Raw genomic sequence first — 24981 nt, 5'->3', positions numbered from 1 at the left:
GAGACTGTAACAGCTGGCCTGGTTATGCTCATTGGTTGTTGGGTGACCTGATTCATATGAGCTGTGCTTGGAGGGTTTGGGTGGTTCCTAGATGTCACATGTAAAGCTTGCCCTTGCACTTCCTTTTGTTGAGCTTTCCCCTTTAGATTTGTGGGCTTAGATTGCAACAATGTATGAGTCTCACATACTAGGGTCTGCATAACTTGTACTTGATTAACCTCTGGGTTGAGTTGTCCCTCATTCGTATGGACACTATTGAATCCACTTACACTAGGGATGGGAACTGTTTCTGGGGTTGACCTAACTACCCTTTCCCTGCTTTTTATTTCATTAATTATCTTATCCAATCTACTGGTGAGTGGTCTGATCTGGTTGACTATAAAGGTTTCTAGTTGAGATTGGAAGTCTGCCATTATATGAGCTAACCATAGTGGTGGGATTGAGTATTGTTTGGGCTCGTCATCCCTCCCTGACCCTATGTTGGTCTCCATTGTTGGGGGGGCATTGCGACTTTTTAATTTAATCGGCCTACCTTTCGCAGGACCGACTTTTCGTTTCCTGCCTACCCCTGGTGGTGGACCCCTAGTGTGGGCCCCACAATCCCTCTCCGCAGTCCGCTGGGCACAAGGGAGATCCGAAACATTCATTGCTGTAGTTAGGAGGGGGGAAGAATCCGGGTTGTCACTCACTAATATTTGGGCCGGGGTTGGTGTGTCTAGTAGTGGTGTAAGGGATAAGCTAGAAACCGCCCCTATAGCTTTTTGCAGCATGCGATCGATTGCCGTTGGTTGAATCTGTATTGGCAAAAAACCCTCTTCCGTGGGGGGCGGGTTTGGCTGCATAGTTTGCCTCAACTTTGATTTAGTTGAGCGGGTTCTAGCTGTACCTGCCATACTTCCGCTATCTTTTGGTGAAGCTACCAGGCAATCAAATCAGCTTAACACCCACCACTTACTTCACCCTACCCCTTGCCTGCGCCAACCATTAAAACCTTCTATTCCCCAGGTTATCACCAGCTCCTTTGCTTAATATCTTTGACCCCTTCAAAACAAACCCACAATACTAGAAGGGGCAGCTATGGCCTCAGGGGCTTGAAGTGTCCGTAATGTCAATCCAGCCACCTTGCCTCTGGGGTGCGCTGTCACCACGTTGACCCCAGTAAACAATATTGAGTCTCCAATCAGGGAAAATCCCAACTGAGTCTGTTCTGCCGCCGCAGTACTTACAGTTCTCAGCTTGCACGACGTGCGATGATCAGGCTTTGATTGTCAGTCTTCCTTATTGCGAGAATGATGTTAGGGGGGCGGCCCAGCCCTGCCTCTTCCTGGCGATGACGGGCAAGGATGGGCCCGCCCTTGGCCCGGGCGCTGCCCGCGCGCGTCCCGCGCTGCGGGAGGCGTGCAGCGAAGATGTAGGCAGGTGACGCCTGCCACTGACGTCACCTGCTGCGCCGCTCCGGGGGACCTGGGAGATGTAGTTTCTGGCCGAGCCGTTGCCCTCACGGCGGACCTGGGGGTCTGTTGGCAGGTAGGTTTCCCTGCGTACGTAGCCTTCTCTGGGACCAGGAATGAACTGCCGTTGCCCTCACGGCGTCGGGAAGGAAGCCAGACTCACGCCCCCGTCCTGTGCGTCCCGCGCTGTGGGAGGCGTGCAGCGAAGATGTAGGCAGGTGACGCCTGCCACTGACGTCACCTGCTGCGCCGCTCCGAGGGACCTGGGAGATGTAGTTTCTGGACGAGCCGTTGCCCTCACGGCGGACCTGGGGGTCTGTTGGCAGGTAGGTTTCCCTGCGTACGTAGCCTTCTCTGGGACCAGGAATGAACTGCCGTTGCCCTCACGGCGTCGGGAAGGAAGCCAGACTCACGCCCCCGTCGAGTGCGTCCCGCGCTGCGGGAAGCGTGCAGCGAAGATGTAGGCAGGTGACGCCTGCCACTGACGTCACCTGCTGCGCCGCTCCGAGGGACCTGGGAGATGTAGTTTCTGGCCGAGCCGTTGCCCTCACGGCGGACCTGGGGGTCTATTGGCAGGTAGGTTTCCCTGCGTACGTAGCCTTCTCTGGGACCAGGAATGAACTGCCGTTGCCCTCACGGCATCGGGAAGGAAGCCAGACTCACGCCCCCGTCCAGTGCGCCCCGCGCTGCGGGAGGCGTGCAGCGAAGATGTAGGCAGGTGACGCCTGCCACTGACGTCACCTGCTGCGCCGCTCCGAGGGACCTGGGAGATGTAGTTTCTGGCCGAGCCGTTGCCCTCACGGCGGACCTGGGGGTCTGTTGGCAGGTAGGTTTCCCTGCGTACGTAGCCTTCTCTGGGACCAGGAATGAACTGCCGTTGCCCTCACGGCGTCGGGAAGGAAGCCAGACTCACGCCCCCGTCCAGTGCGTCCCAAACGGATTCAAAGTTTAGCAATATGAGGCTATGCATAATGCTTCCAGAATGCTCTCTGATTAGATGCAAATATTTGCAGAAGCTTGAAAGCAAGATTATTGGTTATTTGCTTTCAATATAAAATGTTACTAAAAAATGAAAGTAGGGCTTTTTTTTTTGCTAAACTGCTGTCAAATTTCCAGGTACCATTTCTTTGCAGCATCATTTAGTAAAATGTGTTGATGCATGCTAGTATTTCCCCAAAATATTCATATTAGAAAATCAGTAACCAGTTTCAATAGGATTTTGGGAAACCTAAAAATAAACAAGCATGGGCAAAACCAATAGGTCTGAAATGGCAGTCAGCTTTTTAATTTTGGCAATGCAGGACTTGTGTTGGCATGGTTTTTGTAAAACCTTATTGATGTGCGAACTGCTGGACCCTCACCATTATAACAAACATTGAAAAAGCAAAAATTGTTTCTGGTCTCAAAAAAGCACACACTGCCACATTAGTTACTGGCACTGAACAAAACTAATTTGTGTGCCGATATTCTCCTTGTGAAAGAGCAGAATGCTGTCACTCACAGTGAAGCCAGCCGATACAGAGAGAGAGAGAGAATTTTAATAAATACAAAAGGTCATGGTTAACGCCAGACCAAACTAGGGGCCCAATTATTAAAGAAAGCCTCAAAGGTGCACCCTTGGTATATGTCCTTGCATTAAGGGCAGCAATATGGCTTTCGTGAATTCACAAGAATTTACAGCAGTAGGGCAAGAGATAGTACTCCTAGAAAATATTTGTGAACTGCATTTTAGCATAAGCAAATATGCATGTGTAGATTTGCTCATGCGAAAACCTGTTTGCAAGTTTATTTTCCCTCCAACCACTTTTTTCCCATTTCTGGAAGAAGGTTTACGTCTGCCATTCTCAGGAGTAAATTTCCAACATTTCTCAGTATTGGAAAAGATTAGAGAAGAGTTGTTGAAAACCCTTGAAACATGCAAGTTAGTATGTTTGCACAGACTCAAAAGGACATTCCAACCCTTAAACTATTGTTTACCACTACCTTCGGTCCCAGTATGTAGATCTGCAGAAATGTAGCAACATAAAGGGATTGCTAGTATTCAAACACTACTATGGTATGAGCCCTGGCATAATCAGAGAGGCTATATAAGAGCTTTTATATAATGAGATTGCTGCCATAATTGTCACCGCACAACATGGCACCAATGGGACAAGTGGATTTTGTTACAGGACAAGTAGATTTATGAAGCAACCTGCCCCATGAACAAGTAGATATTTTAATAAATTCCACACCCCTGAGGTATTTTCTTGTCTAACCATCCAAACCTGCCTCTGCTAGGCTGTGTATTCCTTGTCTGGAGTTTTAGTGACAGGTGCTGGGGGATTCCAGGAGACAGGGTAAGTCAGCACAGGGCTGAATAGAGAGATCTGCATCAAGATGAGTGGGAGGAGTTGCACCTGGGACCTGAATAGGGCTGTCCCTTCCCGACACAATGCTGGCTCCACCTCGTGTGGCACGTCTGATGTCTCTGCCCTGCACTCTGAAAGGAAAGGAGGAGTCTTGTCAACAAAGTGCTCCAGGACTGACCAGAATTGGTTTGGACAAGACAAAGGCCTCTCTGCCTTCAGAGAACAAAGAGAAACTGGGTATAAATATTGGGACCCAAACCCAAAAACTTTGGATCACTTTGGAAAACAAGAAGAAACCTTTGCTGAGGAGTGGAACCAGAAGAAACTGAGGAGAGACTATCCCTAAGCTGAAGTGCTGCTTGGAGGATTGGCCTGCAGTGGTTGCCTGACTGCCAAAGAAAGGAGAAAGGACTTTGTGTGCATTTTCATTCAACTTGTGAATGATCTCCAAGGGCTTGGAAAAGAGCTTGCCTCCTGATGAAGTCTCAGGGCCAACAGACTTCACCCACCAGCTCCCCAAGAGTTCTTTTAAAGTGCCTGCAGTTGTGCTGGACTTTTTGAGGACTTGAGTGTCGCAAGGGGCTGGAAGCGCGACTTAAGAAAAAGAAGCGTGTCGCCGAACTGGCGCTGCCGCTTCACAACATGAAGCGCCCTGTATCGAGGGAGAAGAGGATCGACGTCGCAGCAGATGCCGCCGCATCTCCAGGAAGCGGGTCACAGAAGAATCGCTGAGTCAACGCAGGTCCACCGAAGCGCCTTGCTTCGCCAGGAGAAGAGGATCGACGTCGCAGCAGACGCTGCCGCATCCCGAGGTAGCGTGTCGCTGGGCCTGTTACAGCTCATCGCAGGAGATGAGAATTGACGTTGCATCAGACGCCGTCGCATCTCCGAGTAGCGTGTCGCGGCTCACCACCGGAGAAGAGGATCAATGTCGCAGCAGACGCCGCATCACCGGGAAGAGTGTTGCAGGGCCTGTCGCGGCGTGCACGGATGTGGAAGCAACTCGCATCGCCAGGGGAGAGGATAGACGTTGCCGCAGACGCCGCCGCAACACTGGGAAGCGTGTCGTAGGGCCTGTCGCGGCTCGCATTGTGTTAAATCTATATAAATAACTTATTTTTTATATAAAACTGGTGTGGTGTCCATCTGTAGTGTTGTCACTTGATTACTGTATGTGTTCACAAATGCTTTACACACTGCCTCTGAGCTAAGCCGGTCTGCTCGTGCCAAGATACCAAGGGGGTGAGCAGAGGTTATTTTAGGAGTGTACCCCTTTACCCTGACTAGACGCAAGGGTCCCTATTTGTCACAGGTACCTACCTATGCCAACTAGAGACCCCGAAATCTAACAAGCAGGGAGAATGGTGGGGCAGTCAGAGGTGGACACCAGATTTGTACAGTGTGGTTTTATGGTCACCAGCCCTAGAACTCAGTTCTGTTATGTTATAGTTCTGCATGTTCTAGCAAGAGCTGGAGTGTATACATGTACTCCAGTGGTCTAGTGGTAGATAAAGTTCAGTTCTAATACAGCTCAGTTTTGGACTATAGTAGTGGTCGCTTGGGTGACAGAACTGGTCTCTGTGTGGCGGAGGCCCTAATATGGGGTCACAGTCAAGGGAAGGAACGTTGGTAAGGTTGGTTTATGGTGACCCCACCCTACCTGGAGCAACAGAGACCTAGTGCACAGGTGTCTGCAGGGGAATAAGCGGGAAGGGTGGACGCACCCTGTTTATAGATGGGGTTGCACAAGGCAGGAACAGCTAGGAGATCAGACCAAGCCAGAGAGGCAGGGGTCTTGTCAGAGGTGTTTATTGGATTTTGGTGAATAGGTTGCTCATTTGTAGTCCCAACTCGGTGACCAAGGAGTAGTTGGGTTAGCAGTACCCAAAATCAGAGCGAGTGCAGAGAGAGTCAATCTCATTCACTGGGAAGGGGTTCACTGTGGAGTATGCTTCACTGCAGTATCTTCACCTACATAGAGGGAGACAATGCATGCTTATAGCTTAGTGCACAATTGGCCAGAGCACGCAAGCAACAGGAAACTGATGGGAGTCAGCACAAACTACATAAGTGGATTGTACTTGCTCTGCCCCACATTATTGATCCAATGGATCCAGTTTGCAGAGAACTCTGCAAAAAAATGCAGTACACCTACTTTCGGCCACGATTTTAAAGTCCGGCAGGACGGTAGGAAGACACATTGGTATCAGGAGTGCGGATACAGTCCCCCGGTGAGCAAATATATAGTGGAGGTTGGGCAGTGAGGGTTGAGCCCCTGAAGGGACATTGGTGCCATAAAGAAACCTTGACGTTTGTAGAGCGCTGTGTCCCAATGTCAGTGCCTAAAATTAGATCAGGACGGTGGCCATTTTACAGATCCCTGGGTGCACACCTCCGGCAGTCTGAGTAAAAAAAAAAAAACATAAACATCAAAATGCGCTGGATATATCTCTTCTGAAGTTAGTCTTCGGTAACTTGGGTGTTTCGATCCCCGGATCTGGCGGGCATGTTGTGGAATCCAGGCTGTATGGTGAGGCAGCTCACTATAAAGGTCTGTGGCGTCAGCAGCAGTGCAGTTAGACTACCATACGCCGCACTGTCCAAGTATCTTTAGGCTAAGAAAATACAAAGAGTCTATTCCTAAATAAGCCATTTTTAATGTTTATATAAGTCTAGAGATTTACTGCACAGAAAAATACTCAATTTACATTGAGAGTTTGGGTCAGCCCCCTTTCCCATTTCTTGTTTGGCAGTTTCATTCACATTGGCAGAGTGGTGTATAAATTCAAACACACAAAGACATACCCTTTACTATGTGGCAACATACCATGATGTCAATGCACCACATAAAAGCATTCCATGGAATTGGAAAGTCTTAGTGTTGCAAAAGCTCTGAGGTAGAAGAGTGTGGCCTCACTCACAGATGGTGACTGCTACTTAATTTTATGGTAGAGGCATGACTGATAAAGGGATGTGTGGTAAAGTTCACACCCCAGCCCTGTCGCCCTAAGCCCTAAAGACTATCCGACCCCTCTGAGCCCTAAAAAACTACCCCAACCTCCTGAGCACTGAACACTACCCGACCTCCATGAGCGCTCACAACTACCCTGCCCCCCTGAGCCCTAAACACTATCCAGACCCCCCTGAACCCTAAACACTACCGCAACCCCCCTGAGCCCTAAACACCACCACCACCCCTGAGCCCTAAAAATTACCCTGCCCCCCTGAGCCCTAATCATTGCCCGAACCCCGAGCCCCAAAGACTACCCCGACCCCCCTTGAGACCTCAAAAACTACCCTGACCCCCAAGCACTACCAGACCCCCCTGAGCCCTGAACGGTACCCGATCCCCTGAGCCCTGAAAAAAACCCGGCCCCTGAAAACTACCCAACCCCGAGCTCTAAACACTACCCCAACCACCCGAGCTCTAAACACTACGCTAACCACCCGAGCTCTAAAAACAACCCCAACCCTAAACACTAACCTGACCCCCCGAGCCCTAAACACTACCTCGACTCCCCAAGCCCTAAAAACTACCCTGCGCACCTGAGCCCTAAACAATACCCATACCCCCCCACCCCAAGCCCTAAACACTACCATGACCCCCCAGGAGCCCTAAAACCTAAAACCTTTGGAGGCACTGCGTAAAGCCCATATTTCTGGAAATGCTGGTGAGCTGAGCAGTACTTCTGTCTGGCAATCACAACTCCTTTATGTTCCCATAGGTATTTATGGTATATTCCTAATGTCCAGACTGTCTTTCTCTTTGCTGTGCAGTGAGCCCGCACCAACTGGATTGCTTTCTGGTGGGATACAGAAAGTTCAAACAGAAAATGTTGTGCCAATGGGCTCACATTCTGATTGTCCCCAATAATCATTGCACTCTCTGCCAACCAGAAGTCGAGATTCTCTGTACTAGAACTCTTATCGGCAAAATGACAAACTAGATTCTATAGTGCTGGGATCTTCTTTTCCTTCCATAAATGCTGCACAATTAATATTCTTATTAGAATTTTCCTTATGATCAAGTAGCATTTCAGAAGTCATCTTTTTGGCTTGAAGATCAAAATTCTCTGTTTTTTCATTTGTTACATGATTAGCAAATGTTTTTGATCAATTTAGTTATTACAAAATCTATATACATATGTAAATTTCTTGAATGAAGGTAAGCCATTTGCACTTCAACTGTATTATGTTGTTCCTTTACATTATTTGTGTCATTTTCTTGGTTTGGCTGCTGTTTTCACTGTAAATATATTTGTATTGGAATGAACCGTTAAAAGACTCTTTTTGTTTTAAAAAAATTCCTGGATGAACATTCAATGCTTTTTTTGTACCTATGATAACCGTGTAATACTGCATCAAGACTGTTCAATTAAGTTACCATAGTCAGGGAGGCAACTTTCCGCCAGGCACCGAGTATTCCATGTCAAAGTAAATAGTTAACACTAGTAACTGCACCTGCTGTGTTTGTTTTACGTAGGCTTTATTTAAAATGTATATTTAATATTACAAAAACAAATCTTCAGCATATTTCACATTTCCGATTAGGAAAACAAAAGTGGTAGTATATTGCGTTGATAAAAGGCTGTAAATAACAGGCAATTACTCAGTTTAATTTACTGACCTTGTTAGGAAGAAAGTCTGAGATTGTCTTCCTCGGAATTTAACTTTCCATCATCAGCTGACTAAATGCCAACAGCAAGGATTTTAACTTATTAAACCAACATGATGTACAAAGACTTAGAGTGCACAAGCAATCATTTTCACAATGTCGCAGAAAACAAAATTCTATTTGGAAACAGTTACTTATAGGGACATATTCACTCTATTAGAGACAAAAGCAGACTCAGTTACTATTTCATATCAATTCATGTACATTGCATATTCAATATGATTAATAGATTTTTTTTTTATTATTATAATAAACAATCAGGGCCATGCAAATTGCAATACGTAGGTCGGTGGACTAATTGTTTCATATACATATAGCACAGTGTGTTTATCCTAACAATCTGTTCCCATTATTGCACACAATTTCAAGGGGGTGTCCACATTTCTTCCACGTCTATGATACATCTTGAGAATAGTCCAATCAGTGTGACATTAGGTCCCAAGGTCACACTGAATGGACCATTCTCAAGATGGCTTAGGACCTGTATCTCTTTAAGTCCCAACTTTTAAAACGTAAAGGGGAATGGGCAAAAATCAATAAAAGTGATGGAAAGGGAAAAATAGCAGCTGGGCTACCATCAAGGAACCAAACAACTAAGCAGAGGAGAGGCAACCGGCTTTTACTACTGCTGCCTTTTTAAATTCCTATGGAAGTGCCTTCCTTTCCTCCAAAACTTTCTCCGATTGGTTGTAGTTTTAGTCTGACCTGGAAGCTCACCTAATAATTGTGTGCTCCAGCCTCTGCGAACCAGCTATTCAAAGTCTCCATTTGTGATTCTTCTTTTAATTTCTCTCCCTGATCTTTCACGAATTTCCGAGGATCTTGGTGTTACCTGGCATTCTGCAACCTACGTTCATGACAGAAGCCAGATGCCAAGACAAGCTAAGAAACTAGTCATAAAAAACTCTAAACTAAGTACATGCTTCCCGATATGATGTATAAAACCTGGCACCGTCACCCAAGTAAACTATGAAAACTGCCACTCTTCCACAACCTATGAAGCTTTAAACAAGACTTCTGTCTAAGCATACTCACACCCAGAACCTTCTCTAATGCAAGTTCTGCAATACAGTGCCCAGCGACCATATACACATAAAATGGCACAAACAACAATGCCTCGAGTACTCATTGAAAAGAAACAAGTAACTCATGTTCTTTAAACATGTAAAGGTATATCTGCAGTACAAAAGTATATTTATTATGGATCCATTTAATGAACATAATTACTTCAAAGACAGCTGCAATTATTAAAATACAAGAAATGTGACCCATTCATTCTGCTTTGCTTTTCTTTTCTTTATCAGCTTTCCGTTTCCGCTGTAGCGTCTTGAGTTCAGTCATTACTCGTATTGTTTTACAAACCCAATTAATCTGAAAAGTAAAAATAGAATTGTTAAAATCAATCAATATTTCTGATACAGTACGGTGTGATCTCACTTGCTTCATATCATTGTATTAGCACGGGTGTGTGGAGTGTTTATGATTGATAATTCTATTGTCAGGATAATACTCTTGGAACACAGTCAGAGTGCCAGCTCCTGCTGCCTGGAAAGAGGAGCACAACGCAATGAAGACCTGTGAACCAATAAACTTTTCTCCACGTACTGATGGTGTGATAGACCCTTAATTATAGCATAGATTGGCGACGAGGAGCCAGCCAAAGTGCCAGCCTCTTCATTTGTGGATGTGAATCAACAAGCCAGTCTCCCAAGCCTTGGTGAACCCTTCCCCGCTCCATGTGGGGATCATTTCTTCTAACAAAGGCTTATGGTCAGTACGGAGAGTAATCTGATGTCCCCATATGTGTGTTCTAAAATATTCTATTCCCCATGCTGCTGCTAAGGTCTCCTTTTCGATGAGAGAGTGGTGATGCTCAACAGCAGTCAAGGAGCGTAAAGCAAAGGTAACAGTTCTTTCAGATGAGCCTACCTTCTGGGATCACATTGTGCCAATGCCAGTAGCACTGGCATAAACCATTACAATAGTGTTCTTTTCCGTATCAAATGGTACAAGGATGCTTGCATCGCAAATGTTGTTCTCTACGTTATCGCAACATTTTGGTTATTCTGCACTCCACAAGAAATCAGTTCTCTGTCATGAGTGTTTTCAACCATTTGGCGAATCTCTACAAAACTTTGTAGACCTATTCCGTTTACTACATTTGCGAATGACACAGTTTCATGATGATTCATAAGCGGTTGCCAAGAAAAAAGGGTGCGTTTGACATAAAATGTGCACCAATGCAATTTCCATACACTTTCTACCTAGCCGTTTATGGTAAAATGGGTGAACCGATTTTAATGAAAAGTGACAGGAAAATAGCTAATCCTTTTGGTAGTAGATGTAGTTTGGTTATGTAGTTTTAAATCTAAAAGGAACTAAAACGTTGTGATACGTTAGGCCGCAGTATTTCGTGGGAATTTCATGGTATACTGTGGTACTTGCCGATCTTGAAGTAGAATATGATTGGCTAATAACTGCCTTTACAAAAGTAAAAGGCAGCCATATTATTTAGCTCATACTCAGTCTGCATTGTGGGTTTTACTGTGAAATATGGTGTACTACTGTTTATTAAGAGCATAAGAAGGCTTGAGGTACTTTCGGTAAATATGTAAAAGTAGGTAACAGTAATTTTATTACTTGATATATTTTTTTTTAAAAGTGTGTCGCAGTGATAAATTGAAAGTACCTTAGTACTTAGAAATTTTTTTAAATTAAATTTGTTAAATAAACAAAAATGCACTCTACTATACTATATTTCACAAATATAACCTACAGTTTTTTATTTTTTAAATATTTAAAGTACCACTGTACTACCTAGAAAGTACCGCAGCCCGCACAAAATAAAAAAAAATGTATATCAAAAATACACAGTACTACACTATATTTCACAAATAAGTACTTAGTGTATTTTTAATTTTTTACATATTAATGTAAAACATTTTGAGATTCCGCTTATTTCCTGCGGTACTTACAAAAATAAAAAAAAGATAGGAAAAATTAAAATTATATAGTACTACATTATATTTCACAAATACAGAATACTACAGTGTATTTTTTGCATATTTAACTTTTGTATTATTTCTGTAACGTACGCGTACTTGCTACATACTAGTGCAGTACTCTGCAAACTTAAAAAAAAAAATATATATATATATATATATATATATATATATATTCACTGAAAAAAACATAGGTTTCAGGGATGTTATAGTTAGGAATTAGCATTTAAAAAAACCTTAGAAATTCACTGAAAAAACCATAGGTTTCAGGGACGTTATAGTTAGTTGGACATTTGACTCATATAAAATCAGAGAAATTTGTCTGTTATAGTTAGTTGAGATAACTATAACTCGCGCCCCCGTAATGCACTGCTGATGACGTCACAGATTACATCACTCATGACATGGTCAGTGACATCACTGATGACATCATCCAGTGAATGTGGGTTTCTGTAAAGTTTAAATATGTTTTATAAATATATATATATATATATATATATGTATATTGCCACCAAAGTTCCTTAGTAAGGAATGACGACGCCGTGTCTTGTGCTGCAAAATAGATTTATTCGTCAGCTGCTGGACGCGTTTCGCCTGACCTGCAGGCTTGCTCACCAATAGTTTAAATAAAGTTTACTTGCCATTTTTAAATGTGCCACAGCTTAAACAGAGATTCCACGATGAACTACATACACAGTGTGCTAGAAAAAAGACTCTTAGTTTTTGTCTACTATCATTCTAAATAAATTCGAACTTCTTTTCTACAATTTGCAATACATCCAAATTGTCAGTCTCAATTGTGTAGGTACACCTCAAATAAATTTGATCTCATAATTAATCATTAAATAAAAAATTTTAAATACATTATTATATGCAAAACCAAGCGTGTTCGTATCTGCACACTATGCTCTAAAGATTCCATGCCCCAGTGGGCAACAATTGATAAGGTTACCGTTAATCATACCATCCTACGATGACTCGAAATATCAACTTATTTGTACAACGGCTAGTGCCTATTGTATTATAAACCAACACTTGGTAAATGCCAAAATTTATACGAACATATTCCGGCTGATCTATATATATTGATTACATATTGTATTGCAGTTAATACAGCCCAAGTGGACAATAATTAATAAAATTATCTACAGTCTTTTTTGTAACTCTAGTGATGTGTGATTCCCTCATAACACCTAACAAAATTAATTGTGTTTGTCATTCTGCCCGGAAGAAGATTTCAACTATGTTCAGACTAGGTTGGACGTCTTCAAATTCGTTCGATCATTAAAATTGAAAAAATATTTCAGCAATAATACGAGAACATTAACACCGTGCAAAGATTTTTCTACACCTGAGGCCACTACTGAATTAGTGGTGGATGATATGAATTTAAAGCTAGATATGCACCATCTACAGCAACAACCATGCTCCTCTCAACCATCTGACATTATAAGTGCTGATATTGATCAAGCTATATTAGTGGCAGAAGGTGAAGGTATCAGCATTACAAGTAATGATCCAACACATTTTAAACCTACCTCCAAATTTATCCCCATGACCGGAAAAGACGCAGTTGACATCTACAGCGAATTGGTGACCAATGAACTAAAACAATTATGTACTAAAACACTGTCTAAACAAAAAATAATACCACAACAACAACGTGAATATCTTGCTTTGGTCAACAAATTAGCAATGAATTCTGACTGCATTGTAAGAAACGCAGATAAAAGCGGCAATGTGGTATTTTGGGACAAACTAAATATTTACTGGAAGCATATAAACAATTATACAATCGTTCAAATTATGTTAAAATATCTGAACCAACTATGCAGAACAGTCATGCCTTGTACAATAGTATGTTATCAGATTGGTACATAAGAGGGCTATTGAAACAAGAAGAAATTAATTTTTAAAAAATCAGCAATCCAGTGACACCTGTGTTATATCTAATACCAAAGATACATAAAGATCAATCTAATCCACCGGACCGTCCTATAATTTCGGCTATCAATAGTGCACTAGCTAATACTTCTAGGTTTGTAGACTCTTTTTTATGCCCCCTGACAATATATCTTTCATCATACATCCAAGATACAGGGGATTTTCTCAAGCGAGTATACGATATGCCATGGGAAAGTGCTTTTTTATTGGTAACTATAGATGTGACAAGTCTATATACCAGTATTTGCCATGAAGATGGCTTAAATGCAGTCAAATACTTTTTAGGCAATCGACCAGTCAAATTCTGGACACACACCCAGATGATTATGGAAATGACAGCCTTTTGTCTGAAAAATAACTATTTTCTCTTTAATGGGGAGTTATATCATCAGATATGCGGTACGGCGATGGGCACCTGCTTCACCCCCAGCTTTGCAAATTTGCATATGGGCTGGTGGGAGGAGCAGGTGATCCAAAAATTGTACCCATCAATTTGGCAAAATAATGTGATGCATTGGAGCAGATTCATCAATGATTTGTTCATCGTGTGGAAAGGCTCCAAGGACTCTGTAATTGACTTCATTACACACTTGCAAACCAATGACCTGAATCTAAAATTTACCAGTGCCATTAGCGATACCACAGTCAATTTTTTAGATTTAACTATCTATATTGACAAAGGTAAATTGGAAACAGTGTTGTATCGCAAACCTACGTAAGGCAATACGTTGCTACATGATAAGAGCTTTCATCCTCGGAACTTAATTAACAGCATTCCATATGGGGAAAGCCTTAGAACAATTCGCAATTGCAGCAATAAAGCCAACTGTGATAATGAGTTAAAAACTCTGCATACGCGATTTCAGGCGAGAGGGTCTCCAGATCAGTGTATAGACTCAGCCATTTTGAAAGCTAAGAAAAGAACAAGAGAAGATATTCTATTCAAGAAAAGCAACACCAAGATGAAAAAAGAAACTCCTAATGTAAATGAATGCAGGATGAGAACTACGTTTAATACACAACATGCACATGTGAGGAATATTCTATCCAAACACTGGCACTTGATCAGAAACGATCCAGTGCTGGGTAAAATTGTGCAGAAAAGGCCCAAACTAACATTTAGAAAAGCGAGAAGCTTCAAAGAAATGTTGGTCAGTAATGTACTGAAAAAAATGCCCAAGAAACCATTCAAGATGTGGTTAAATAAAAAAGAAGGCTTTATTAAATGCACAAAATGTAAAGCCTGCATTCATGGGATTAACACCACCCAATATACATCAAGTCTAGCAAGTAAGGAATTCAAAATCAAAGGTCATTACACTTGCAATTTAGATCATGCTGTCTACGTGCTTCAGTGTCCTTGTGGCCTGAGGTACGTGGGCAGCACGATTTTACCAGTCCATAAAAGAGTGTTGCAACATCTAAGAGCAATTAAAAATTGAGATAAAACGTACCCAGTGGCACGCCATTTTGAACAACATCACCAAAAAAACATAGCGGGTTTATCCTATTATGTGATAGATGCAGTGAGACTGAATGAGAGAGGGGGAAACCATGAGAAGCAGTTGAGAAGATTAGAATCTAAGTACATAATAAAATTAAATTGCAAAATTCCTGCAGGTTTAAATGTAGAAGAAGATTTATATACACATCTGTAAATGAATCAGGATTCCGAAAAACAAGCACTTCCCTTTACTGTTTTATAACCATTTTTTCACATTAGACACAATTAATTAAATCCTTTAAAGCCAGTCGAGTAATTTTACTGTAACGAAAATGAAGGGGTTTTAAAAGGGTGTCTGTTTAAATGATTAAGGAGGGTCAAGGCTAGAGACTTCGCACTTACCATGATCTGGTGAAAAAGCATCTCTCCAGCTCTCAGTCCGATGCAGTACTGAGGCGAGAGAAGGGAAACTGTTTATATGCGCCAGTAAACGTGCCTCAGACGTGCACGTTCACCCATGACGATGCAAAAAGTGTCACTGGCTACACCTGTGTAATTGCAAGGGATGTGATGTAAAAAGAAAGGCGCGTGAAAACCTGAGTCAAGGGATGCGCTGAAAATCATGTGTGCTGAAAAACACAGGTATAACACAAGTTGATTGCGTATGATAAAAGTTAGCACAATAATCATGTTTTGGTGCTGGGTAGACACAGAAGAACTGAATTGCAGCTGATTATTTGGTTTAAACAAATATAAAAAGTCCTCGCTGGGCTGAAACTTCTGTTTGGCATCAATTATCAGCAAGTGAATAAATCATGTTATAGTGCTGGGTAAACCAATTATTTAAACAAATTATAAATGCCTCGCTAGGCTGAAAAGAACGAGATAACATTTCTGTTTAGCCTCTTGTTACTAGGCAGAACACACACACAGCGCAGAGGCGGACTGGATGGCCAGATCAGTAAATACTAACCTTCTAAAAGTAGTATTTACAAACACAGGATATTAAAATAAACTTTACTAAAAGAAGTATTTTATTATTCTGAGTTCAGGCATACTAAACATGACTTTCTACCATGCTCTATGAGTCCACTGGGATCACAGCATGTAGCAATCCCAGCAGCCTTCACTAGTGAAAAACGAAAAGGGCTGTAATTCACTAATAAGACATGCCACACACATCAGGGCATGTCCTACCTTATGCCTACAATGCACCCTGCCCTTGGGCCTACCAGAGGGGTGGCTAACATGCAGTTAAGGGAAGGTTTAGGGACTGGCAAGTGGGTGCACTTCCGCAGCCAGCGCGACAGTACCTGACTGCGTGCAGGTTCTGCAGTGGCAGATCCTAGACACATTTTACTAGGCCGCTTCTGTGGGTGGCACAAACAGTGCTGCAGCCCACTAGCGGCGTTTGTATTTACAAGCCCTGGCACTCCTGGTGCGCTTTACTAGGGGCTGACAGTAAACCAAATAAACCAATCATGGAAGTCAATTCACATAATACATTTTACCATAGGGAGCACTTGCCCTGTGGCACTGGATGGCAGTGCCACAGGGCCCTGAGCAGCTAACACCAGCACAAAAATACATTGAGGCACAAACAAAAAATGGAAGGGTGACCCACGCCAACGGTGCCAGGTCTAACAGGCAGTATATATGAGTGTTGAACTGTATAAATGACTATATGTGAGAGTGCCTGTATGGATCAGTGTGTCCTTGTATTAGAGTGTAAGTATGTGTTAGTATATGTTTAAATAAGTGACATGGTATGTGTATAACTGTACAGATGAGTAAATGAAAGTGTTATTGATTATTTCCATTACTGTCTAGGTGTGTGAATAACTCTAAGAATGAGAGGCAGTGTGTCAGTGTCTGTATAGATATGTGACTGGATACGATAATGCTGTATTGATGGCTGACTGTATGTATGAGTGAGTGTATAGGTGAATGAATGGATGTGTGTAGACCTACACATTAGAGAGTTGATATGCACTAACTGGTATTGGTGTGTTCACGGTTTCGAAAATTATAGTCCGTATTTTAGACTGGGTGTATCAAGTGATATATTAGGGTCTGATCAGGTGCATCTGATTTTCACGTGGATGATGTCACCAGTGATGTCATGAGTGATGTCACTGACCATGTCACCAGTGATGTAATATGTGATATGTGACGTCATCAGCAGTGCATTGCGGGGGCGCGAGTTATAGTTAGCTCAACTATCTATAACAGGCGAATTTTTATACGAGTCAAATGTCCAACTAACTATAACGTCCCTGAAACCTGTGGTTTTTTCAGTGAATTTCTAAGGTTTTTTTAAATGCTAATTCCTAACTATAACGTCCCTGAAACCTATAGTTTTTCAGTGAATTTCAAAGTTTTTTTTAATGCTAATTTCCATTTATAACGTTCATTAAACCTATCTTTTTTTCTGTGTGTTTTAATTATTATCCCATTCTCAACTTGGTGAAAACTGCAAATCTCACCACTCTTCCGTCAATACCTTACACCAACAAAATCGCCACAAACAAGAGCCACATCTAACGCTAATGAAATGCACAGTAGGCGTTCCCGTGCAAAAAAAACAAAAAACACGAAAACACCACTTTCCCATATTTTCAATGACCAGCCAATTCTGCAATGCGATCCAAAAAGCAGGCGATAAGCTGAGTTAGCAGTAACAAATTAACATCAACCTTTAACTGGTGTAAGGAGGTCGACTATCTACTCCGTTATTTCAACCCACTCACAGCCACAACTAAAGACCAACACGTGATGCAGCTACTGATCAGGCAGCTCTGACACCCAACAACGCCATAACACCTAGCCCCACCACCACCAGAACCTCCCCCCTGACCACCCCCCCTACTACCACGAGGCAGCACAAAACAGAACGGACCTTCCCAAAACACCATGCCCCTCAGCCACACAATAGCTGAATGTTGGGAGATGAGCAACCAACTATATACGAAGGAGGCAAGTCACCCATCACCGATAAATCACACAATGCCAAGTGTAACCCTCATGTGCTGCACAGACCTCACTATGCAAAGCACAAACCTCTCCATGTGGAGATATACTATTGATACTTGTAGTGTAGTGCACAGTGGACGCAACCATGTTACCTCAGGCAGTGGGGAAGATCTCGGTCATGTAGCTGTGTTGTCCCCCCTAGAAGCGGAAGGGGAGTGGGCTGCTCCAACGTACGCCACTCCAGCGCAGGAGTATGAATAAATAGACCAGGCCCCAGGTGTGGTTCACTTGTGGGAAGACCGAGTGTCAGAACGGCAGCCCTCACCCTGGCACATGGCAGCCGCCATAACTGCAGGCCTCCTCGACACAGGGCCCCAGCGAACCCAGCAGCACTTCACCGCAGACTTATGTCTGTACCGACTACTGCCTTCGATCTACACTACGGACAGCACTGCTCACAATTCAGATGCAGTGGCGACTGCAGATGTCGCAGTCCGGTTCGCAAGACACGTTGCTCCCAGTGTGGCCCGCACGGACCACGCATGATCACAGGCTGCGCACACGCTGTGTGCTTCAGGTGCTACTAACTCACTGCACCATAAGTCATCCCCACGTGGCCTTATCAACGCAGAATTCATTAGACAAAACACATTGCTAACAGTGCGGCCCGCCGGGACCACGTCTCATCGCAGGGTGCGCACACGCGGAGTACTGCAGGTGCCACTAACTGTGCAGCTCAACTCAACGCCACGTGGCTGTGCGCCCATCCTGACCGCTGCCTCCGCCCTACACTGGAGTTACATGGTTCACAATTCAACATTAGTAGCGACGCAAATACTGTAAGAGACTATAATGGGTTAAGAAGACCAAATGCTCCCAATCTGTGCAGCTCAAGTCAACGTCACCTGCCTGTGGGCCTTTGCTGATCGCTGCCTCCAGCCAACACTGTGGAAGACCGGCGACACCTGGTGCCAACTAACCCTGTTCAACATAAGCCGATCCCACATGTGTAACTGTGTTCTGAGTCCTCAATGGCTGCGACCACAGCACCAGACTCCCTTCGATCATCGAAACGGGTATTTCCACATGGAAGACCGGCAACACGTGGTGCCACTGAACCTGTACTACGCAAGGTTTGTTTGGGTCACCAACGTGTGCACGTGGCTGTGGACCCTAGCTCACCGCTATCTCTGCCCTACACTGTGGGCGACCAGCGACAAATGGTAGCACTAACCATCTTCAACACAAGCCGATCCCACATGTGTAACTGTGTCCTGAATCCTGAATGGCAGTGACCCCAACTTCTTGCCAGCGACCACATCACCAGACTCCCTTCAATTAGTGTGGCGTATTTGCATATCAAAGTCATCAATGTGGAAAGTATTGCCGACGAAAAGATAACGCAAAAGATACATTTTACACAAACTGTCGATTTCCCTTTCCACGCCCAGTAATTTCCAAAGGAAGAGTGAACAGTTTTATGTCAGCAATGAGACATACCATCACTCGAAAATCACCCAAAAATATTTATATTTGAAAAAGAACAGAAGCATCGTAGTACAATAATGATTACAATACAAAGATTTTGAAGATGTGAAATGCAAATATGAACATACTATATGATGCACATAACTCAATTACTGTTTCTCACTATGTCATGTCATATATTACCAACTCTGAGAAAACAGAATTCAAAGAAATGTGGGATGAAATTTCACAGGAGATAACACTTAGGAAAAAAACGTACAGCTTCAGTTTCACATCGAAAAATTGGATCCTACCAATGTTCGGATCGATCGACATCTGCAAGTTTATATTCAAAGTCAACAGGAACCATCTGGATAAGTCTAGGTTTTCCTGCGGCACGAAATCGAGTTTTAATACAAATGTTATCAAATAAATTTGTGGTGATATAGACTTACGTTTCTTTGCTAGTCAAGGGCACTGTGCAGAAAATAACAGTTGTATAGGTCTAGGTGTTGATCAACAAATGGAAGACAATACTGTTCTTCTGAAGTTTGAAAAAGAAATAAAGTTTAAAGTAGTTTCTGGTGAAAATCCCAACTATGTTTATATTTATTGCCGACGTACTCATTATAAAATTCAAACTAGGAATGTAGATGTACTACTACTAACACTGTTCAACACAAGTCGATCCCACATGTGTAACTGTTTCCTGAATGGCAGTCACCCCAAGTCCGTGGCAGCGACCACAGCACCACACTCCCTTCGATCACTGAGGCATATTTCGATATGCAAGCCAGCGACACATAGTCCCACTAACCCTCTTTAACATAATCCGATCCCACATGTGTAACTGTGTCCTGAATGGCAGTGACCCCAACTCCGTACCACCACACTACCTTTGATCAGTGAGGGGTATTTCCATATGCAACTACAGACTCCAGTAGGCAAGTAAGTATCACAGCCCTACACCCTACATATTATCCTTTTAGTATCCTTGCTTCAAGAACTTTTTTTTATCAGTTATAGCTTTACTACAATGACCAAATTAATCTTCAAATGAAACCTAAAATGGAATAGCAGTCTACACTGCAGGCAGTACAGCTCGCAATTCCAATTTTAAATGGTAATTTCTAACAACAAGATTGTACTTGGAAAATACAACACTTCATCAGTGTATTCTATACTTATTTCACCTTTTCATCATACGCCTACACTGCACTCACTAGGGCTCCCAATGCAAATTATTTCTTCATTCATTAACTACAGAGTCCCTAGGCAAGTAACTTTTACAGGCCTCAAATCTACATAATATCCTTTTAGTATCCTTTCTTCTTGAACATTTTTTATATCAGTTATACCTTTAGTACAATCACCAAATTCATTTTCAAGTACAAACGAACACTCAGCAGTCAACACTGCGGGCAGCAGACCTCGCAATTAGAATTTGGGACACGTGGTGCCAACTAACACTGTCCAACACAAGCCGATCCCACATGTGTAACTGTGTCCCGAGTCCTGAATGGCAGTGACCCCATGTCAATGGCAGCCACCACAGCAGCAAACTCTCTTTGATCAGTTAGACTTATTTCCATATGCAGTGACCTAAAACTTCATGGCAGCGACCACACCACCACACTCCCTTCGATTAGTGAGGAGTATTTTTATATTGAAGGCTGGCGACAAGTGGTGCCACTGAACCTGCACTAGGCAGGCCGGTGACGCCACCAACGTATGCACGTGGCTGTGGGCCCTTGCTCACTGCTACCTCTGGCCTACACTACGATCAGCAGGCCTCACAATTCAGATACAGTGGTAATTCCTCATGACGCAGTCCTATAGCCAAGACACATTGCTCCCAGTGCAACCCTTTCACACCAAGCATCATCACAGGCTCATACACTCTCAATACTTCTGGAGCCACTAACCCTCTTTAACACAAGCCGATCCCACGTGTGTAACTGTGTCCTGAATGGTAGTCACCCCAACTTCGTGCCAGCGACCACAGCACCAGACTCACTTCAGTCTTATTTGTTGTTCTTTTCTTTAAATAATTGTTTTATATGTAAATCTAAACATGTCTAAGACTCTTCTTTGTCCAACCGCACAGGGACACTTCCGGGCCCAAGAAGGTTGTTGGGGGTATGATGGTAATGTGGGAAGAGAGTGCGTTACCTGCTGATGTGGAGAGGCAGCGTCAAAGGGGTATCTATCACAGAAAGAACTCCGATATGTTTTCACAAAAACCTCGGACAAATGCCAGCTGACAGACTGAATCACAAAATGATTTTTCAATACTTATGTAGTGTGAGTTATGAACAGTTCGCACCCAGGCTCGCAGAGGGAAAACTGCGGCCACTCCACTCACAGACGCAGTACTACGAGCCGTCCGCACCATTGTAGCTATCCCTGCCCTGTTCTGTCGTACGCCACGCCACTCAGATTACGTTCCGACGATGGCCCCACATAGCTACCTGTCACAGGCGTACTCGCTGTTGGTGTGCAGGTCAGTGGTCTAGTTCTGCACATCTCCAACCCACTCCCTGAGGGCAGGCTTGCACACACACCACACCCGTCCGGCACAAGAGTCACAGGCCATGTGACCACGCAAATATAATAGATCGACAACGTCACATCCTTTATTACCGGTGCAGACTAGATGCCGGACGCGCCACGTGTCTAAACCATAAAGAGTCTTTCAAAACTTCCGCAGAAGGTTACTCGCACCCTAATCTGTATAGCCCTCAGGCGCCTACCATCCCCTTGCCGCGGACTTCAGATGCACAGGTTTAGTGCCACCCGAAGCTCATATGGCCATCAGGGGCCTACCACCACGTGGCACACACTTAACTTTCACAGGCTTAGCGGCCCCAAAAGCTGATGTGGTCTCCGCCATTGTTGACTCAGCGGCATCTGTGCGATCCAACTAGCACCTGATGTGGTCTCCGCCATTCAGGACTCAGTGACATATCTGGGATGCGCAGAGTTTTGGCAGGGACGTGGAGTGCCCACAGCTGCACACTCCGGTGGCACCAGGTAATTATTTGCTCATGGATACGCAGGGGTGGCAGTGTCTCAGTCTCAGACTCTCTCCCTCTCCCTCTCTCCCTCCCCCTCTTCCTTCTATCTCTCTCTTCCTTCTCCCTTCTCACTCCCTTTCTTTCCTTCCCTCTCTTTTTCTCTCTGGCTTTTTTTCTTCTCTGTCTCTCTCCTTTGATATGCACATTATACACATCCTTATTTTCTGCTTTATTTCCCAGGCTCTGTCGTCCACATCCATTGTCCCCACAGCAGTATTCCACCTTGTTATTTTATATTTTTTTAAATACATTTTGTTTATTATTTTATCGTTGATATATGTTAATAAAAAAATAAAGTTTGAAAAAATAATAATAACGTTTCTGGTTGTTTTCTTAACTGCTGTGTAACTCTTTCTTGTTTTTATTACTGTTATTTGATAAAGTCCACCATGGGCTTAAATTTTGGAGGACTTATCGCGGGAATACTGGTGATGTCTGTAGTTTCCACCAACTTCTGAATAGTGTGTTAGACTTATCTCAACTTTACTTCCATTAAAGTGCTGATAATGAAATGCAGACTAGCCGTTCCCATGCAAAAAGACATGAGGTGCACCTTTGCGATTTATTCTAAATACTAAAATGCTGTATTGAATTGCACTGACGTAGTGGCTGCACTCACAGTGTACACACAAAATCATTTACGAAACCTCATTGTATTTATATTGATTGGGAATTGGGCGTCAGGTGCTGGATCTTGACGAGATACACTGCCCAGTTCATATATTGTCCTGCACACGCAAAAAAATCACATCACAACTTTCACACCAACTGCAGAGCGAAACAAAATCCGGCGATAAGCCACGTCAGCACCAGGGATTTTACACCTGCTTTCGGATGGTGTTAAGTAGGACGACTACCTGCACCATGAAAGAGAACACAGTCAAGAGCTGCACCATGAAAGAGAACACAGTCAAGAGCCACACCAGAACACCCACAGGTGCCATAGAATAAATGAGCATGATACAGGGATACCCATGAGGGCCACAAGACTCTTCGGAACAACTCTGGGACCGCCAACCCCCCAAAAACCGCATGTGAGCAAGTGTGTCCCTCTGGTCACTGTGTTAGCATGATAGGCACCAGCCCTGCAACATCACAGTGTGCTATCACCTCAGCGTTGGCAGTGAGCCTGGACATGTAGCTACGCACGCATCCTCCTCCATGCACAACTGGCGTGTGCTGGTTCCGGAGTACACAGGTTAGCGCAGGGGTGTGCCTATCCGACAACGGGAAGTCTCGGACATCTCCATGTACAGGAAGTGCGGTAAGTGTGTCTCTGTGTTCTGGTGTGGCCTGCCACAAGGGCCGCAGCAGTCGATGTTGTAAAGTGGCATGCACCACCTCCAAACGGCACTGTGATGGTGTAGATGGAATGCAGCAGCACATGCGCAAATAGGTATTACAATGGTGTGCCGTACGAGTGCACGAGATACAACACCGCACCGTACAAAAGTGTGGGAGCTCGTGGGAGGGAGGAGCAGCTGTTTGCAACGTAACAGACAGTGAACTCGCCCATGTGCCACATGCTGGACTCGCATTTGTACACATCCTCTATGAATGCAGCGTGGTTTACACTTCTATGCTCGTTCACTGGTGTGATGTTGGCAAGTTGTGTGACTTGTGCTCCTTGTTGGTGTATTTCATTTTGGCCATTGTTTGGCTATACTTAATTGTGCATGTCTGCCATTCTGCCCATCTTCCCTCCGTCACCCCATTCCCTGCTTCTTCCTCTTCCTTGTGCTGTTCTGTCTATAATTGTGTTGCTCCACACATAAATACATGTAAAGAACAAATTAGAATAGTTCCTCGATTCTTTTAGGTTTCAAAACTTCTCTCTTGGTTTCTTTTTAATTTTCCATAGAAACAGTTTTCTTTAATATTCAACAAGACATAGAAGTCAGAACTGCTACGTATTCTATCAACACACTTTCTAGAACACTCTACAACACGTGCAGGTTAAAAGTTCATCAATCTTTTTAAACTTAACCATATTTTTTTGCCACATTTTCTCGAACATTTAACGGCACGTGCAGGTTAAAAGTTCACGATTGTTTAAAGTTCGAACAGTGCCTTCCAAATGCAAGTAGCAGAGCAAACAGCAGAGGAATCTCCTTCTCGCACCTAGCGGCCAGCACTTAGAGCAATCTTCCCCTGCACCTCAGATCAGCTGCAGGAATTCAAGAAAGGACTTAAGATCTGGCTGTTTGATTGAATAAATCACCACAAAGCAGCAAGCTACCCCAGTGATTTGAGCTGCTCATGGGTGATTTGTCGCACTTTATAAACCCGATTGATTGACGATTTTCTTCCAGCAGCCAAATGCTGATGGAGACGTTCAACAAATCAATAGGAGTTGTACATTATTAAGACACTGCGCCTGGCCAGTCATGGAAATGTTTGTAATTCTTGGAGAGGAAAGAAATTAGCAGTAACACGATCATCGACATTTAACCTTCTCGGGAGTATTACATGAACGTGTAACATGATCTTCCTGAGTATATGCGGGTTGACAAGATGGGAAGGGCAATGCCAGTGACATGTTAGGAGCTTCATGATGTTAGATTGTGAACCTTTGACACTGGTGGTCACAGAGAAAG

General features: G+C 43.6%; 1 protein-coding gene across 2 annotated transcripts in view; it reads right to left on the bottom strand.

The window, feature by feature from the left end:
• Positions 1–8271: 8271 nt before the first annotated feature.
• The window catches only part of TMEM18 (transmembrane protein 18), a 123640-nt gene continuing 106930 nt past the window's right edge, over positions 8272–24981 (bottom strand). For both annotated transcript variants that reach the window (XM_085610789.1, XM_085610790.1), the window contains one exon: positions 8272–9848. In XM_085610789.1, coding sequence (XP_085466915.1) covers positions 9750–9848 — 99 coding nt within the window. In that variant the 3' untranslated portion in view covers positions 8272–9749. The remainder of the gene's footprint in view (positions 9849–24981) is intronic.

The sequence above is a fragment of the Triturus cristatus genome, chromosome 6 (genome assembly GCF_964204655.1).
Source record: "Triturus cristatus chromosome 6, aTriCri1.1, whole genome shotgun sequence".
Taxonomy (NCBI): Eukaryota; Metazoa; Chordata; class Amphibia; order Caudata; family Salamandridae; genus Triturus; species Triturus cristatus.
The sequence above is the reverse complement of the archived record's forward strand: the minus strand, read 5'-3'. Positions and strand labels throughout refer to the sequence as shown.